A 19250-nucleotide genomic window follows, 5' to 3' on the forward strand; every position below is an offset into this window, starting at 1 on the left:
GTGAACTGTTGTTAAGAACAACATAAATGTGAAGTGTCCACCCACACTGTTAGATTTGGGGGTCTCTAGTTGGCATAGGTAGGTACCTGTGACAAATAGGGACCCTTGCATCTAGTCAGGGTAAGGGGCTACACTCCTAAAATAACCCCTGCTCACCCTCTTGGTAGCTTGGCACTAGCAGGAAGGCTTATCTCAGAGGCAGTGTGTAAAGCATTTGTGAACACAAACAGTGATACAGTGACAACACTACAAATGGACACCACACAGGTTGTAATATAAAAATAGTATTTTTATATAGACTTAACACAAGACCAAACAACAAAAATCCACAATACTGTACTCAAAAATAGATTTTAAAATGTTATAAAATAGCTCAGTTCTCTCAAGTTGTAAATGTGACACTTTGCTCTCAATGTACTGTGAATGCATCACACAAGAAAAACAAAAGGGGTTGTAGGGAAGTTGATGAGTCGGTTCCTTACACGCAGAGGAGTGAATGCATCGGTTCCTTACACGCAGAGGAGTGAATGCGTCGGTTCCTTACTGCTACGCAGGGGAGTTGATGTGCGCTTCCTTACTGTGTGGGGAGGTGATGTGTTGGTTTCTTACTGCTCTCCGGTGCGATGCGACAAGATGGCACCTCGATGCAATACTCTTCTCCGGTGATGCGTCAAAATGGCGTCTCGGTTGCGATGCTACAACGTTGGTGTGATGCATGCACGCCCGACAGCAGTGCGGCGACTCGATGTTCTTTGGGGCCGCGGCAGGCCCTGTGACGCGCTTCTCCGGTGATGCGATGATGTCCTCTGTGGCAGCGCCCCCCTTCTCCAGCGATGCGCTGCGCTTCGACGATGCGATGATGACAGCGGCAGCGGTGGCTTGCACCCTCGTCGATGTGATGACAGCGGCTGCGGGGCGACACGCTTCTCATTGTTGCGTCATGCTTCCAGCTCCCAGCAACACGCAGTCTCTCAGAAGGCCCAGCACTACAGCAGGCATTTTAATTCCCACCCAGCAAGGGAACTCAGGGGGGAGCTGGTTGGTGAAGTCTTGTATCCCTGAGACTTCAGGCAGGAGGCAAGCTCTAGTTCAAGCCCTTGGAGATTCTTCTTCAAGTGGATAGAAAGCACACTGAGTCCTTTTCTCCTTTCTTTGACAAATGAAGCAACCACTGCAGGCCAACCCCCAAACACACAGCACAGGGGTAGTCTCCTCCTTCAGCTTCCTGGTTCTTCTCTTCAGCAAAGGTTTGTCTTGATTCCCAGAAGTGATCTAAAGTTCTTGGGTCTGGGTCCCAATATTTATACTCCTTTTTCCTTTGTTCTCTGAAGGCAGAGAGGCCTTTGCCTAGTCCAAACCAGTTCTGGTCAGTCCTGGAGCACTTTGTTGACAAGACTCCCTCTTTCCTTTCACAGTGTAGGCCAGGGACATCAGACACACCACAGGAGGTGGAGCCAGCATTGCGGAGGGAAGGCACAGCCCTATTCAGGTCCCAGGTGCAGCTCCTCCCTCCCATCTGCATGTAAATCTCTTTATTCAGCCCTGTGCTGACTCATCCTGTCTCCTGAAATCCCCCAGCCCCTGTCACTCAAACTCCAGACAAGGATTACACAACCTAGCAGAGGCAGGCTTGGATAGTTAGGCAAGAAAATACCAACTTTCTAAAAGTGGTATTTTCAAACACAGAATGTTAAAACCAACTTCACTAAAAGATGTATTTTATCATTCTGAGTTCAGGCATACTAAACTCAAATTTCTACCTGGTTCCCTGAGTCAGTTAGGATTATAACATTTAATAATCTAACGGCCAATCTGGCCTATGGGGAACAGGTAGCCTTGCAATAGTGAAAAACAAAAATGGCTGTAATTCACTATTAGGACATGCCACACACATCACGGCATGTCCTACCTTTTACCCACAATGCACCATGCCCTTGGGCCTACCATAGGGGTGACTAATATGTATAAAAGGGATGGTTTAGGGACTGGCAAGTGGATGCACTTGCCCAGTCAACATGTCAGGACTAGACTGCACACAGGCTCTGCAATGGCAGACCTGAGACACACTTTACAAGCTGCTCTGGTGGGAGGCACAATCAGTGCTGCGTGCCCACCAGCAGCATTGGATTTACAAGCCCTGGGCACACGCAGTGCTCTGTACTAGGGTCTGACAAGTAAACCAATCAGGCCAATCATGGAGTCACTAATCCATACATCAATTTACCATAGGGAGCACTGTGGCACTGAACAGCAGTGGCACAATGCCCAAACGCATCTAAACCCAGCAAAAACATAAGAGGCAACAGCAAAAAATGGAAGGGAGACCCACGCCAAAGGTGCCAGGTCTAACACTCACTCTAATCTTTCCCTATTCTAAAATACAATATTTTTATTTGTTGTATAGTAAATATTTGTTGCAGGCCCACTGGGCAAAGGACAGTGAGGTGTTGAGTTGTAATGTAGCCCATTTCTCGCCTGAATTGCGATGACTTTTTGAGAAAGTATCAATTAATAAATCTTGGATGCTGTTTGCTTCGAAAAAACAACAACATGTTAACTTATTTTAAAGGTATGTTTCTCACACATGCAAGCTCTTTGATGCTTACTTTCAGACATGAGGTGCCTCTTTCACATGTCACGTTTTCTATGTGTAACAAATCATTTTTTGCGCCCATTTCCCTTGTCCAGCCCTCTTTAATACAGCTTTTTCTCACTGTTTGTTTTTAAGGATGTTGCGAAAGGGACTCCTTTGCAAGTCTTTGGGGAAGAGCACACAGCGCCAATTTCCGAGTGCAGTGTGACTGCAGACAACAAAAGGTGACCTTTTCAATGTATTTTATTTGACAATGAAAAGAAATAAGAGAAAAGGGGAGTATAATCCTGCTTTTATTTGGCTGAAATGTGTTCTGCCTCATCAGCTGATAAACGTCTTCACGTCTGTGCCATGGACTGGTGTGACCCCCGATAGCCAGTGTGGTGTAACACATATTGTGTTCTTTGTATCGGGCCAATAAAATGATTCACAACCTACAACAAATGTTAGTTTTTTTAGCACTAACACTTGACAATGACGCCTTTTGTGAAAATGTCAAATAAAAAGAGCAGTTTTATCTCCGTGGTGATACCTTTGTCCTCATCCCTGCCCCCTCCTCTTCCCTGCAAAGCTTCAGTTTTGACTTCCATTTGGGTTTACCAAGCATTGGCAAAGCCAATAGGTCTAACTTGTTTTTTAGCCCTCTTAGAATAGTAAAAAAGCTTGCTGCAGTGGAAAAATCAATGTATGATACTTCAGTGTACTTTTGAAATTTAAAATAGATCTTCATGGATAGTAATACACTCTGCAGGAGGTGGAATGATACACCAAATAGGCAACAGCACAAGGTGGGAGAAAAATGCTCCTCTGTGTGGAGCCTGAGACATATTCTATGTATATTTTAATGGATTGGTAACAATAGTGCTTGAGGACAGCATTATTGTCAATCCAGACATAAAATGCCTCTCCGCTGCGAACCACTAGACCCCCAGCTCTGTTTGGACCTGACGTGTCAGAAAGTGAAAGTTTAAAAGCCAAACAGGTTCAAACCAGATGAGCATTAGCCATCCAGTAGACTGAACACACCACACACCGCAAACCCCTTCTGAAAAGGTTTCACCGAAACAAAGCACATATTTTCTGGCTCAGTGGACAAACTCAGTAAAAGAAGTAGCCCAATCGTCACCCATACCATTACATCGTATAGGATAACATACCCGGCAGCATATTGTGGCACATTACATAGTCTTGTGTGGAGACCACCCATCTGAGTCACTCTTGTTTTACACTTATTTAATTTACTTGAACCCTTTTTAGGTTATTCTATCTTAACTTATGTATATCGTTGACCTTTAACAAAGTCCGGTTCTTTGATGTAGTGCCCCTGATGGAGTGCCCCTAGATGCGATCGACTTGATGTGCTCGTCGGGGAGGGTACAAACCTGTGATTTATATTCTGCAAGACATATAGATATGATGAGCAAAGCAAATGTCTATATACCACGACTTGTACACCAAATGAAATGCTTATGACTGCAATATATATACTAGCCAGTAACAATGCATACAAGCACAATAAAATTAAATATCAACATATACTTAAACCACTAAATAATACTACATTCATACTGTATTCCTTCTTAGTGTTTGTGTTAACGTGACAAGGAATCTCATCTGTAAGTCTTTTTATGGCATTTTTAATTGCATCTGTCACATCAAAGGGTAAGTTCATGAGCACTGCATTTGATGTATGAGTTATGGTTTGTACGTCTGTGTGCGCATTATGATTGCAGAGTTAACCATAACTCACACATTTCAGTGTGTTTTGGAGTTTAATCCATAATCATAACTGAACTTTTATTTTAATTGTATTTTTGAAGTACATTTCTGGGGATTGTTTTCTCACATGTTAAGGTGTTATAACCTAAGCTAATCATGTTACCTTGTTTTTACACTGAACAAAAAATGCAAATATATACATATATATGAAACCTACTGGCGGTCGCTAGTAGGTAGTTATAGTTAGGTCTGCTTTTCCATAGTAAGAGTGTTTTTTGGTTTGCTAATAACTTTGGCCCTGTTTCATAAAACCTTCCCAAAAGAATGTTCATCCACCTGAGCTCCTTCCTGGAAAGTTTTGGGGTAATCTGTCCAGATGGGGCTGAAAAAAAAGGTGATCCCAAAGCATAAAATCTCCATGCATTTTCTATAGACTTCTCTAAGACAGGTTTAGGAAAAACTGCTGAACACAATTACTAGTCAGCAGATTGTGCTTTTTGTGATTTGGTGTAAATCCGTTCAGTAGTTTTTGAGATATTAAAGGTCATAAATAAATGTTCATTTTGGTAGTTGAGCTCATGAGAGAACTGCGAACCTCCAGGAAGAGTGAAAAATCAAAAATGGAACCCTGTCATTAGTCAAGAGGCCCATTTTTCCCATGAGCCTTCATGCTCTTACTGGTGCAAGAGACTCTTGCGAGTCTCGCGAGCACTCTGATTGGCTGGCTGTTGGAATCTTAGAAATGAAATAGCCACTATTACTGTTTACTGTGAATAATTGGAGGTGTTGTGGAAATGAAATTAAAAAAGCTATATAGGCGGTTAGGAGAAAGGCATGTTGTCCCCCTAGATTTAAAGAGGAGGTGTCTAAGGGATAACTACTGTGAAGAAACTAAATGTATATTGTTTTTAACTAATTTTTATGATCTTGTGGGACGGTCGTGAGATTGGGAACAGTAAAAAGGAGAACATTATTTCTCAAAACTCTCTTTTAGTAGGAATGTATATTGTGGTGCTTGTTTTTCAGAGGAAGTGTGTAAGAGATAATTAGAAGGTTACATTTTTTTAAAATGTTTACGATCTCGAAAGACTTTCACAGGATCTTGAAAAGTAGGAAAGATTAGGTGATGTTTGAATGCACTCTACTATGCACACTTGTTACTGTATGAAGGAGTCTTACTGGAGATGGTGTTTATCAGATTCTACTATTTATGCTTACTGGTTTGAGAAGAGTTGTAAGTAGAGTTACAGCCCTTCCAAACAGCCTGCTATACCTACCCACGATCATCTGAGCTAGAGGTCTGAATTGAGAGCCCTGTCCTTCCCACACCCTACTAAGCACACCTATCATTACAGAGAGGGTCCCAACAGAGAGGCCAGTCCTTAAACACACCCTACTATGCACACCTGTCATCTGAGTGAGAGGTCTGAAAGGAGAGGTCAGTCCTTGCCCACACCCTACAATGCACATCCGTCATCTGAGAGAGAGGTCTGAAAGGAGAGTTCAGTCTCTCTCAACTCCCTACTACGCACATCTATCATTGCAGAGAGAGGGCTCGCTAGAGAGGCCAGTCCCTCCACACACCCTACTATGCACATCCGTCATCTGAGAGTCCGGTCTGAAAGAAGAGCCCAATCCCACCTCACACCCTACTGCGCACACCGATCATTACATAGAGAAATCTCAGCAAAGAGGCCAGTCCCTCCACACACCCTACTATGCACACCTGTCATCTGAGAGAGAGAGGTCTGAAAGGAGAGGTCAGTCCTTGCCCACACCCTACAATGCACATCCGTCATCTGAGAGAGAGGTCTGAAAGGAGAGTTCAGTCTCTCTCCACTCCCTACTACGCACATCCATCATTGCAGAGAGAGGGCTCACTAGAGAGGCCAGTCCCTCCACACACCCTACTATGCACGTCCGTCATCTGAGAGACCGGTCTGAAAGAAGAGCCCAACCCTACCTCATACCCTACTACGCACACCGATCATTACATAGAGAAATCTCAGCAAAGAGGCCAGTCCCTCCACACACCCTACTATGCACACCCGTCATCTGAGAGAGAGGTCTGAAAGGAGAGGCCAGTTTCTCCATATATGCTACTACACACACCTGTCATCTGAGAGAGAGCTCTAAAAGGAGCAGACAGTCCCTCCCCATGAAGTACTGGGTTTTTAAGAACCCAGCGGTGCCAGGGAACACACCCTAAGACTAGAGTCCTTCCTGTCCCAGACTACAGAAACACAGAGTCTACTTGGTGAAGTCAAAGATCTTGTTTATTGGCTGCAGCCAGTAACCGGTATCCTAGAAGTACAACACGGTGTATATTCTCAGGGGACTGCTCAACTTACAAAGCCAGCCATCCCTTTTTATACAAAATATTATGCTTTAGGCAAAATTCTTTTTTTTACAGTTGACCATTCACATATTTTCACTACAAAGAAAAAGCAGAATCATGATGACAAGCTTAATTTCAGTTTGTCCAGCCCACAACCAATTACCCGGCAAGGCCCAACATTTTTCATCAGATATCGGCGGACCCCTAATAAAATCGGGCACCTCCTCCTCGTAAAGCAAGTCATAAAGCAAAAAACAGAGACAGGTGTGTGTAAGATTAGGCATGGTTTGTATGCGATGAAAGGTTTATGGTATGTTGTGTAGTGGGAGAGGTGTGGCGCCGCGGCCAGGGCGACTGACGCTGGAATCTGGGGACCACGGTTCGATCCCCGGCTCCGGCGGCAGGTTAGCCCAGCACCATGTGACTCTGGGCAATAGCTCGCTTAATCTTCCCGACGGCCCCCCAGCGCCTAGAGACCCTTACGGGTGATTGTGCGCTTTACAAATGTGGACTTTACTTTACTTTACTTTGTGCCTTGATACTAATCTCGATCGGCCACTGGGAAAGGAACTGGCCGAACAGGTTTGGCTTCAGGCAGTGGCGTCAGCTTGCCCAGGTCACGGAGAAGTCGGCAAAGGTGTACGTGTCCTTCAGATTTGTTTTTGGCCTAGTCATCGGCCTATGTGAGGGCAATCACAAAATGGCTGCCGTACACAAAATGGAACTCGAGGGTTCAGGACGGAAACTCTGTTTTCAAAGTGATCTCGTGACTCGAATACGTCGAAAATACTCGTGCATAGTATACTCGTCATTCTCGGTCTATTGATACTAAAATCGTCATGATGCGACGATGTTTATGACACGGGTCCAGAATTTTCAGTACCACAGACCCTCCTTTTGCCCTTACATAGGCAATAACCTATACTCACGCTAATCTGAGTCCAGGTCTATATTCATAAAGTCGTTGAGATGTTGCTGTAGCATCATCCTATTACTTAACTCGTCCCTCTGTACAGGTTTCCTTACACACAATGTAGCACAGAGGCCACATATAGTAGGAGCACACTGTACGCACAGACAGAACAGGAAAAGAATGGCTAAGATCATCCCAATGACCATCAAAATCTTCCATCCCCAGGCGGATATTAGTTCCCAGAACCATCCCATCAACGACCAATCTCCTTTATCCACATGAATGGATTCAGAGATCTTATGCAGTTTGGAAATGGCCTGGTACACTGTCGGAGCGTTATCTGGAGTGAAAACACAGCAACTTGATTGGATCACTTTACGTACCCCACCTCGGCCTGCAAGTATGACGTCTATCGCGACCCTATTCTGAAGAGTCATAAGACGATCCGACTGGAGCTCAGCAGTCAAGTTACTAAGGGCACCGGCAGTTTCAACTACGGTGGATTCCACTACCCTCGTCAATTGCCTTATGTTCCTGCTGTTAACCATGGGTCCCCAAAACGGCAGAAAACCTTTCACGAAGTCTCAGAATTCTTGTCCTGAAGTGTCTTCTTTACTGAAGACACCTCTAACTATCCTTGTCTTATGGTAATCTGCCGTGGCTGTGTAGGTGGGAGGCAACAGGAACGAAACAAAACATGTGCCCGAAAAGTCAGGGGGCAACCATGTATAGGCTCTATCATGGCAGATGAAATAGGTACCCTTAGCTGCTAGGAATGAAGGGGGAGTCTGGGACGCAAAAATATAAGTTTCAGTGCAGATACTCTTCCCTAACTGAGCTCTGGGATTCTTGCCATTACCTTGCAGACATAGGTGACCCTGATGGGTTACAATCCAAATCGGGGAGGATCTCTTTGCTCGCTGGTTCTCACTCAGAGTAACTCCATATCCGGTCACGTTCCATCCAATGTACGCTAGTGTCTCATCTCTCGGGATAGTCTTATAGGAAATAGCTTCCCTAATCATATCTACTATACCCTTAACTAGAGCACTATTCTTCGGATTATCTTTCACAGAAGGTAGGGGGTTGACTTCATGAGCGTAGATGAACATTGTTCTGTATGCCCACACAGAACCATTATGGCTGAATGGCAGGACCAGATAAGGGATACCTTTGTCCGTAGTGTGAGGCATAAGACCACACACCCAACAGTTAGTCGTGTTTATTACTAATTGGTGTTGGTGCAAAAGCTGAACGAAGGAGTTATTAACGAACTCTAACCTTCTAGCGGACTCATGTTCAGGCAGAGGATGAAAAGAATGCGAGGAAATAGTGGACGGAGGTGTGGGCGGTGTAGTGGGTGCAAATGTCACTCAAAAAAAGAATAAGACATATCCTATTAAAAACATCATTACACTAAACAACATGAAAATACATAATATCAAAAAACGTTTCTAGGTCATCATTCTGCAAATTTTGGCTTTAAAGTTAATTTCCTTGGCAGGTCTCTCCATCTCGAAAAACTCCATCCTCTCTAATTGCTGCTCGCGATGGTAGGGTGTTCTATGCTAAGGAATGCTTCTGTCAGTCCAGGGCAACTCCCTTAGACCAACCAGAACCGTCGACCTAACGTCTTCGGCTGCACTCCAAAGACTTCGGCAACCGCGACCCTACAGCTGAACCCGGATGGTGGTTCGAAAAACAAAAATATAAAAAAGTTTCTCAGATGAGAGAGCTGCACTTTTTAAAAATAGTAAAGGAAAAGAAATCTTTTTATTTGTCCATAGTTCTCGGCCTTAGGTTATAACGTCTTTTTCCAGGTAATGTCTGGTCTTGAAACAACAGTTCAGGCTCGGTAGTGTCCAATCGAATTGACGGTGGCACAGCTTCTTGCAAAAGATTGTCACTTTCACGTTCGGAATTTGTTCCTTTTACACGTGCATCACTGAAAGGCAGAAAACGAGGCACAGTCTCAGTCTCAGAGTCAGCAATACCCTCCTGGACCCACCGGTCGTACGGCAGAGGCAAAGGGACCCTCTTGCAGTGTACGCCGTGGATCCAGTTCTTCTTTCCTTCCACTCGAACGGCTGACCTCGTTGACAAAAGGACCAGGTGGGGGCCTGTCCAACGGGGCTGATCGTTTTTCGTCCGCTGGAAATTTTTCACCAAGACCCACGAACCAGGATTGATGATGTGGCCTGGATCTTCAGAAACCTGAGGCAGAGTATCGTGAACCTGTTGGTGTAAAACACGCAATTTAGCCGTCAATTCATACAAATAATCAAGCAGTACATGGTGTTCGATTTCACTGAATTTTGTCGGCCTTGGCACTCCCCATATGTTGGCCGGACGGCCGAACACGATTTCATAAGGACTAAGTCCCACTCGCGAATGCACAGTCATTCTTGTTGATAGGAGTGCTAAAGGCAGAGCGTCAGGCCATTTAAGACCAGAGCTTGCTTGTATCTTGGCCAGTTTCAGTTTTAGTGTGCCATTGTAGCATTCTACTAGTCCAGCTGATTGGGGGTGGTTTGCAGCGTGAAATTCTTGCTGGATACCTAGCCCTTCACATACTTTCTTCATCACTCGACCCACAAATTCACTCCCATTATCACTCCAGACCATTCTCGGCATTCCAAACCTAGGGAAGAATTCTTTGACAAGGGCTTTAGCTGTGGATAAGGCAGTGTTATCTTTAAGGGGATATGCTTCTACCCATCTTGAAAAGGCACAAACAACAACGAGTACGTATTTCAAATTGTTGCACCTTTCCATGTGGATGAAATCTAGCTCCAAAACCTCGAACGGATACGTAGGAGGCGCAAAATGACCAGCTGGAGTTGGGGTTCCCCTACCAGGATTGTATTTCAGACACACCATGCAATTCTTGACCACATTCTCTGCACACTTAGGAATTCCTGCATTTTGCCATACTGGAGCCAACAACTTACAAATCCCTTTCACACTGATGTGAGCCATTCCATGGGCCATTGTAACCACTGCAAGCACATACGCATCGGGTAGCAACCATTGCTGATGCTCTGACAGTTCAACCCAACAACCATTTGTATCCAATTACCCGTACTTTCTCTCCACACACTCAACTCTTTCTCTGTAGCTTTAGCTTGAATAGACTTCACACTCTCTATCGTATCTTCACACATTCCAACGTCACCAACCCATCTTGCAGGGCCCGCCACATACATTCGACTCATCACATCCCTTGCTGTTTCTTTTGCAATTTCATCAGCAAATGCATTGCCACGACCAACATCATCAGTAACCTTTTTGTGTGCACTGCATTTCACAATCGCGACTTGCAACGGCAGGGTCAGTGCCTCAAGAAGCTCATTCACCAACTGACCATGCTGTATATTGGTTCCATGCGAAGTCAGGAACCCACGTTCTTTCCACAATCGTCCAAAACTATGAGCCACACCAAACGCATACTGGCTGTCAGTATATATATTCACTTTCATTCCTTTCGACAACACACACGCTCTCGTAAGTGCAATCAACTCTGCTGCTCGAGCTGAATTATGTGGGATACGTGCAGCTTCAACAATCGTATGCAAAGTCGTAACAGCATATGCCGCAGTCGTATCACCTTTCGGAAGCTTGAAGCATAAACCATCCACCCATAAGGTACCATCACACTTCACAAGAGGAGTGTCTTTCAGATCTACGCTCCCTTTCGTTTCTTCTTCTGTCCTGAGAAAACAATCATGCTGTTCAGAAACATCTGTCTCTGCTACAATCGGCAACAACTTAGCTGGATTCAACGTGTTGCATCTCTTTATGTGCACATGACTCGCTAACAGTGTCAACTCATAACCTGACAATCGAGCACTAGTTAAGTGCTGCGTCTTGGTCCTGTTTAACAAGGTATCCACTGCATGTGGAACCATTACAATCAATGTATTATTCATCACTAAACCAGCAGACTGCCGAATAGACACGGCTGCTGCCGCTGTGGCTCTCAAACAACTCGGCAACGCTCTAGCTACCGGATCCAAAGTCGACGAAAAATACGCGCATGGACGCTGCTTGTCCCCAAAAGACTGTGTCAACACCGACAACGCACATCCATCTTTCTCATGGACATACAACGTAAAGGGCTTACTGTAGTCGGGGGTACCCAACACAGGAGCCGAACACAATGCATCACGCAATTCGGAAAAACTTTTCTGACAATCTTCAGACCACGGAAGGGGATTAGGTGTATCTTTACAGGTCAATGCTACCAAAGGTTTGGCCAGCAAAGAAAAATTCGGTATCCATTGTCTGCAATATGATGTAATACCCAAGAAAGCACGCACTTCTCTCTGTGCCTTTGGCAAACTCAATTTTGCAATTGCTTGAATTCTTTCTGGGGTCAGTTTCCTTCCCTCCTTCAATAAGAGATGACCTAAGTAGGTCACTTCTTGTCGACAATATTGCAATTTCGAAAGGGACACTTTGTGGTGTAAATTAGACAAATGACGCAACAACGACAACGTGGCTTCTTTACAGATTTCCTCAGTATCTGCAGCGACGAGTAAATCGTTGACGTACTGAACAAGGGTAGCGCCATCGGGTAAAACAATCGTATCAAGCTGTGTTTTTAAAGCCTAACTATATATCGATGGACTTTCACAGTAGCCTTGGGGAGCGCGTTTGAAGCGGAAGCTTCGGCCTCCTAAACTGAATCCAAAAATATCCCTGCTTTCCTCGGCAATTGGGATGCTGAAGAAAGCATTCTTCAAGTCAATCACCGAGAACCAAGTCCCGGAAGCTGGAATCATAGTTAATAGAGCAGTGATATCAGGAACAACTGGAAATTGTGGCACAACGATTTTGTTCACCTCTCTAAGATCAATGACAAACCTGTAAACAGGTGGCTCAGAAGGGTCAGTACGCTTCAAAACAGGCAGAACAGGACTATTGCAAACGTTGCCTCTTGTCTCTTCAATTACATCTTTTTCAATCAAATCATAAATGATCGCTAGCAATGCTCTTTCACCTTCACTAGAGATTTTATATTGGGGAATGCGTGGCATTTTAACATTGGCTTTCAATGTCACAACATATGGCGGTATTTCCAAAAGACCCACATCATTAGGACCAGTAGCCCAAAGAATATCAGGAAGAAATGACAATTCTGTCGGAAGTTTATCCTTCGACAAATACATTGGGGAGACCACTTTCTTACCCAGTGTAAGTTGTACTCCCGAAGGAGAACAATACAAGGTTGCATACAATCTTTTCAACAGATCCAATCCTAACAAGTTCTCACCACAACCTGTCGTCAGAATAAGGGGTGCTTCGAATTCACAAGGTCCAACAGAAAGGGACATAGGACTAGAAATCGGGTTCCTAACCGGGGCGCCAGAAAAACCTACTGAAACATTCGTCTCGCCAGACAAAGGTGCGCCAGGGAGTTTAGAGTGCATAATAGAACTCTTTGTAGCACCAGTATCCAACAGAAAAGACTCTGACACACCTGATGTAATCACTTCAACATAAGGTCCACTCTGATCTACTGGAACTGAAACAACTCCCTCTCTTTGTCTATGGCTGTCCTAGCAATCATCACCTTCCATATTCTCATCTTCCGCATAGTAGTCATCAGCATAGTACTGAGTTGTCCTAACAGACGCGTTATTCTGCTGATCAAAACTATTCATTGAATTTTGAGGCGGAAAGGGACGCGCGTTCTGGGGGAAATTTCCACGTCCTCTACCTCTAGGTGCTTGTGGGACACCTCGACCTCTTGCGCTAGAAACACCATTCATACGCTGTGACAAAACAGGGCAGCTACTTTTGAAATGACCTTCTTGTTTGCAATATGCACATTGATTAGGGCCTACAGGAAAACGTGGTTGAGAGAACTCGAACCTTTGTGAGTTTCTCTGAAACTGCTGAGGCTGCTGGTAGTCATGCTGACCACCACGAGGCGGATACGCCTGCTGTAAAAGCACCTTTGTCTTTAATTCTTTAGTTTTCTTGTCTGCTCTATCCTTCTCATCTTTATCCCTATTTTCGTAGTACTGTGCAGTAGCCAATATCTGTGCTGATGAGGAAACAGCCCACGAACTCTCGGAGTCTTTCAATTTCTTACATAGCTCAGGAAGCAAATTGTGCACAAACTTGTCAACGAATAGCCGTTGGCCACCTTCTGTGCTCATATCTTGACCACTGTGGTCGATAAACGTTTCTTCAAACCTAGTGAAGAAATCAGACACCGTTTCATCCTTCTTCTGTTTACACGCAGACAGTTTATCCCAATTCACACGCATCGCCGGCATTAAAGTCTTCATGTAAGTAACGATCCTACCAGGGAGTTCTGCAACTAAAGGCTCAGGTTTAGCACCACCAACTTGTCTGTCATTCGCAGCACTAATATTAGTCCATGTGTCGCCTAGCTCTTGAGCATGATCTGTATGACGAATCAAACCCCATAAAGGCTGTGGAACAACATTCCCAAACAACATGTCTATATCAGCTAGATTCATAACACATGAGTCTGCGGTCTGTGATAATTCCTTATAATACCCTGCAGGATTTTTACGGGGGTCAGGTAAAGTCTGCTTAAGAGCCAAGACTTCAGCCCGCTTCCATGGAACATGTACCCAAACGTTTTGAAAATGTGGCTGATCAGGTGGATTAGCTGCTAGATCCCCTTCTTTCCAAACTGGGGGAACTTCTCTCATCGGATATTGTCGCACTTTTCTCCTAGCAGAGGGATCAGGTTCAAACAACGATCGAGAGATAGCCTCACTCCTAAATGACAACAATGTCGCAACTGCCCTCTCAACATCGGAACCCACAATCGTTCCCTTTGCAAACTCGAACCGTACACGGCACAACTCAGGCGGATTGGATTCCAAATCATTATCCTCCAATTCTTCACAAAGAAAAGCACACTTTTTCTCAAAAACATATCTCTGCTTCGATGCTTCCCATTGATGGAAGACATCAATAACAGACTCCAACTCATATCTTGTAGGATCAGTAACCCATTTATGCGCTAAATGATCCAACGTTTCCCGCTCCCTAGAGTCAGGCAGTTGACTACGCAACTGTTTGCGCGTTGACACAGGGGTCATACTTGCTGCTCCGAAGAGAGGATATAGAAGACTAGTAACGGTATCAGTCATCCTCTGGCGAACAGAGGGAGAAGTTGAGGAAAGGACAGGAGGAAAAGCAGAGTGAGGCAAGGCAGACGCAGAGGCAGTATCAGAAGGAATACCGGGAATGGTAGTCGGTAGAGTAGGCAAAGTCGTAGGAGGTAAAGGCGAAGCAGATGTGTTCGGTGGCCCTTGAGGAGGCTGCGCCGGAAGAGTAGGAGCCAACTGAAGAGGAGCTGGCGGCTGTGGAAGAGCCTGAGGCCAAACAACTGGGGGTTGCACAACTAAAGGTTGCGGAGGTGCTGTAGCACTCTGCGCATAGGGGGGTGGCGAACTCAACAAATGAGACATTAAAGGGTATTTTTCTAGTTCTTTTGCTGTATCTTGCTGAAGAGGCGGCAAAACTGGATAACATTTGTCAATCGCCATTTTACGTTGCCTGCTCAACTGCTCACTCGCTTGTTCTTCTTCGTTGTCTTTAAACTGTATAGCAGCTTGCATTATTGAGATACCCTTTTCTCTTTTATTTCTTTTTGCTAATTTAATTTCTTTCTGTTTGGCTTCCTTTCGCCATAGGCGGAAAGAGTCAAACATTGCCGGCCGGGCTTTCTTCTTAAAAAGTCTAACCTCTAGATTATCTAGAATTTCTGTGTCAAAACTACCATATTGGGGCCATTTGAGGACACTGTCCTTCCTTGTGTACCTAATCCATACTTCATTATACGCTATAGGGCCCATGCCATGTTTCACGTACAGCTCATAGGCTGGAGTTCCAATCAGAGGAACCGGACACGAGTCCTCCAATCGGGAATCCCTATTGTAACCACAACAAAACAAATTTCCAAGTCTGCTAAGACCAGGCATCTTCGCTCACTAGTCTAGCTTCAAACTTCAAAGGATTATCGAATACGATAGTCTTGTGAATACACGAGTCCCTCGGCTTTGGTACTTGCAAGTTCCAAATCAAAGATCCCAAGGGGATACCCAAACTAAGAACCAAACTAAGGACTGGGAGACGCTCCACTCATACTTAACTGAGGTATCGATGACGTCACCAGAAGACTCGTCTATCGTTTCGCTCTACAAATCATCAAAGGGTCCAAGACAGGGCGATAGTCAGGGCAGCAGTCCTTTGTAGCCGTCGGGAAGCGTGGAACCTCGCAGCAAAGACTTTCGGACCACGACGACATACAGGGGTCGATGAAGTGGTTGGCCTTCCTCCAGAATTTCACACGAAGCTCATCACGAACCTCTGGCTTGGACCGGTACCGCTGAAATCACCCCACGTTGGGCGCTAACTGAAGTACTGGGTTTTTAAGAACCCAGCGGTGCCAGGGAACACACCCTAAGACTTCGAGTCCTTCCTGTCCCAGACTACAGAAACACAGAGTCTTCTTGGTGAAGTCAAAGATCTTGTTTATTGGCTGCAGCCAGTAACAGGTATCCTAGAAGTACAACACGGTGTATATTCTCAGGAGACTGCTCAACTTACAAAGCCAGCCATCCCTTTTTATACAAAATATTATGCTTTAGGCAAACATTCTTTTTTTTACAGTTGACCATTCACATATTTTCACTACAAAGAAAAAGCAGAATCATGATGACAAGCTTAATTTCAGTTTGTCCAGCCCACAACCAATTACCCGGCAAGGCCCAACATTTTTCATCGGATATCGGCGGACCCCTAATAAAATCGGGCACCTCCTCCTCGTAAAGCAAGTCATAAAGCAAAAAACAGAGACAGGTGTGTGTAAGATTAGGCATGGTTTGTATGCGATGAAAGGTTTATGGTATGTTGTGCCTTGATACTAATCTCGATCGGCCACTGGGAAAGGAACTGGCCGAACAGGTTTGGCTTCAGGCAGTGGAGTCAGCTTGCCCAGGTCACGGAGAAGTCGGCAAAGGTGTACGTGTCCTTCAGATTCGTTTTTGGCCTAGTCATCGGCCTATGTGAGGGCAATCACAAAATGGCTGCCGTACACAAAATGGAACCCGAGGGTTCAGGACGGAAACTCTGTTTTCAGAGTGATCTCGTGACTCGAATATGACGAAAATACTCGTGCATAGTATACTCGTCATTCTCGGTCTATTGATACTAAAATCGTCATGATGCGACGATGTTTATGACACGGGTCCAGAATTTTCAGTACCACACCCACACGCTACTAGACACACCAGTCACCTGAGAGAGAGGTCTGAAAGGAGAGCCAAGTCCCTCCGCACACACCCTACTACGCACAACTATCATTACAGAACAAGGTCCCAGCAGAGAGGCCAGTTCATCCAAACACCCTACGACGCACACCCATCATCTGTAATAGGTCTACAATGAGAGGACTGTCCCTCCCCACACCCTTCTATGCACACCCATCATCTAAGAGAAAGGTCTGAATAGAGAGGCCAGTCTCTCCCCACACTCTACTATGCTCATCCATCATTACAGAGAGAGGTCTCAGCAGATGCCAGTCCCTCTATACACCCATCTATGCATACCCGTCATTTGCTGAGTAATGGACCCTCAAAAAAGATTGCTGGTGACATGTTGTTACGTATTGCGGGAAGTAAGAAACCGTGTCCTGTAAGTTACTTTCCGTTTGGCGTTTATTGACCAATTAAACAGAAAATTTGTAACCGAAATGTCCCTCTTCTTTTCTTCTCTTCCTGGGCATTTTTCTCCATCCAGGTTCTCGAGGGGAAAAACAAAGAAAGAATGGCATAGGTTAGCGTCATGTTCGGATTTCTGACGTAGCAGGGAAGGGAGTGTAGGATTGAGACCTTAAATAAAAAGGCGGACGGATTGGAGAGAACGGATAGTGCCTTCACCCGTGAAAATAGAAGTGACAGAGTATGCCCAAAACCCTGTGCACGTCTCGTACGGGTTTAGTCACACGTGTGTTCGCCCCTGGAAGAACTGTGTCCGTCTCTATACCCGCCTCCCACGTCACAAGAATCGAGCACGCACCTGTGAAAGCCACGTTCCTCTAGTAATGTGGCTTAGCGCTCTGTGAAATTGTTGGCCTCCTGGTGTCTTTGCGGCTGTCTCTGTTCAGAGCTCCGTGTTCCGCAGATGGTGCTCCGGGGTTTCTCCGGCGTGTGTTCCGCTTGCTTTCTTTCAGCTGGGACTGGCTGTGCTTCTCGTTGGCAGTCTTCCATTTTCTCTTCTAGCATTTACTCCACTCTCCCCTCGATCTCGCACGCCTCGCTTTCATCCTGTTCTGGCTTTAAACTACCTCTCAGAGTGTGGCTCATGCCTACATCAGCTTCCAGTGTGTCTAGGAACAGCGAGGAATTAAAGGGGCCATAATCCTTGTAAAGGCAAATCACACTGTGAGAAGTCCCGCTGCATTCCATGCAGCCCTGCTGCCCCGCCCAAACGACGAGGCGGCGTTAAGGACAAGGAACCTGAATTGAAGGAGTAAACGGATGCGGGTGGCAGCCCTGATGTACTCTGCAACCCACTGGGGTAAAACTTTATTTTAATGACTGTGGAGAAGGCGCACAACCCACTTGGTAAACAATGAGGCACTACAAGTACCAGGATTCAACGGTCTTTGGCCGCGCCCACTGGGGTGGGTACTTGGACATTTGCATTTAAAAAGCTGTGCCTTCTCACAGTGTGATTTGCCTGAGCCCATGATGAAGTCCTAATCCAGCACGAAACGCGTCGGGCGGCGCAACATTTTCCAGCGAGGCACTTTGCTGTTAATCCTGCTGCTTCCTTCAATAAAAGAAATGGCATACTTACTTCCTTGAGTGGACTCGTCCATAGCAGGCAACCAGTGTTTGTATGTATATATATATATATATATATATATATATATATATATATATATATATATATATAGTTAGGTAGTTAGTTAGTTAGTTAGTTAGTTATGGTTGTCTACTAAGACTAGCTAATAATTAGTGTAATAAATCCTTACAAAATCCCTGAAAAAAACTTTAATTGTAGGGGTGTTAAGAATATGATCTGAGACCAAAAATAAGACAGAAACTTCCAAGCTGTAGTCAGCTTGTCAACAATAGTGCCATTTCGTCTAACTCACTGCTCATGACATCACAGATGCCAACAGAAATGTAATAATTAATAGATTAAATCTATCCCTGCCACATGGTCATATTAGAAGGTGAAGGGCCTCTTTATGGTTGGAGGAGGATCAGGGCAGAGGGAAGCTGGCAAGAACTTCCACAAAGTTATTTTTTTTAATGAAGGGCCCTGCAGGAGCTTTCCTTCCCCCAAAGAAAGCTCCTGTGGGTCAGATATGACCAGCTGCCTGCTGAAAGTGGAAATAAATTTGCCCAGAAACATATGTATAGTCAAAGTAGTTATGCATCCTTTGATCTACATTGTATGTGTATGAGAATATGTTTATTTTTTGTCCTCATCACCTTGGAGTCTGTTGTCCCTCTTAAGTACATGCTCAAGAACTGAACCGGTTATACTCAGTTATTGTTTGTCCAACCTTTCAGCCGCCCTTGCCTTGGGCATTCAGAATAGGCTACCAGGGTAAATACCCTGGGCATTTTATGGTGTAATCATCAGTCTCTTCCCTTTAACTTAGTTTTTAACTTCCATAG

General features: G+C 44.9%; 1 protein-coding gene across 1 annotated transcript in view; it reads left to right on the forward strand.

Annotated features, from left to right (window-relative positions):
- The window catches only part of WDR88 (WD repeat domain 88), a 390999-nt gene that overhangs the window by 128860 nt on the left and 242889 nt on the right, over nucleotides 1–19250 (forward strand). Inside the window, exon 3 of the mRNA XM_078671635.1 lies at nucleotides 2729–2817. Within this exon, the coding sequence (XP_078527761.1) occupies nucleotides 2729–2817 (89 nt within the window). The remainder of the gene's footprint in view (nucleotides 1–2728; nucleotides 2818–19250) is intronic.

This window comes from Lissotriton helveticus, chromosome 12, assembly GCF_964261635.1.
Source record: "Lissotriton helveticus chromosome 12, aLisHel1.1, whole genome shotgun sequence".
Classification (NCBI taxonomy): Eukaryota; Metazoa; Chordata; class Amphibia; order Caudata; family Salamandridae; genus Lissotriton; species Lissotriton helveticus.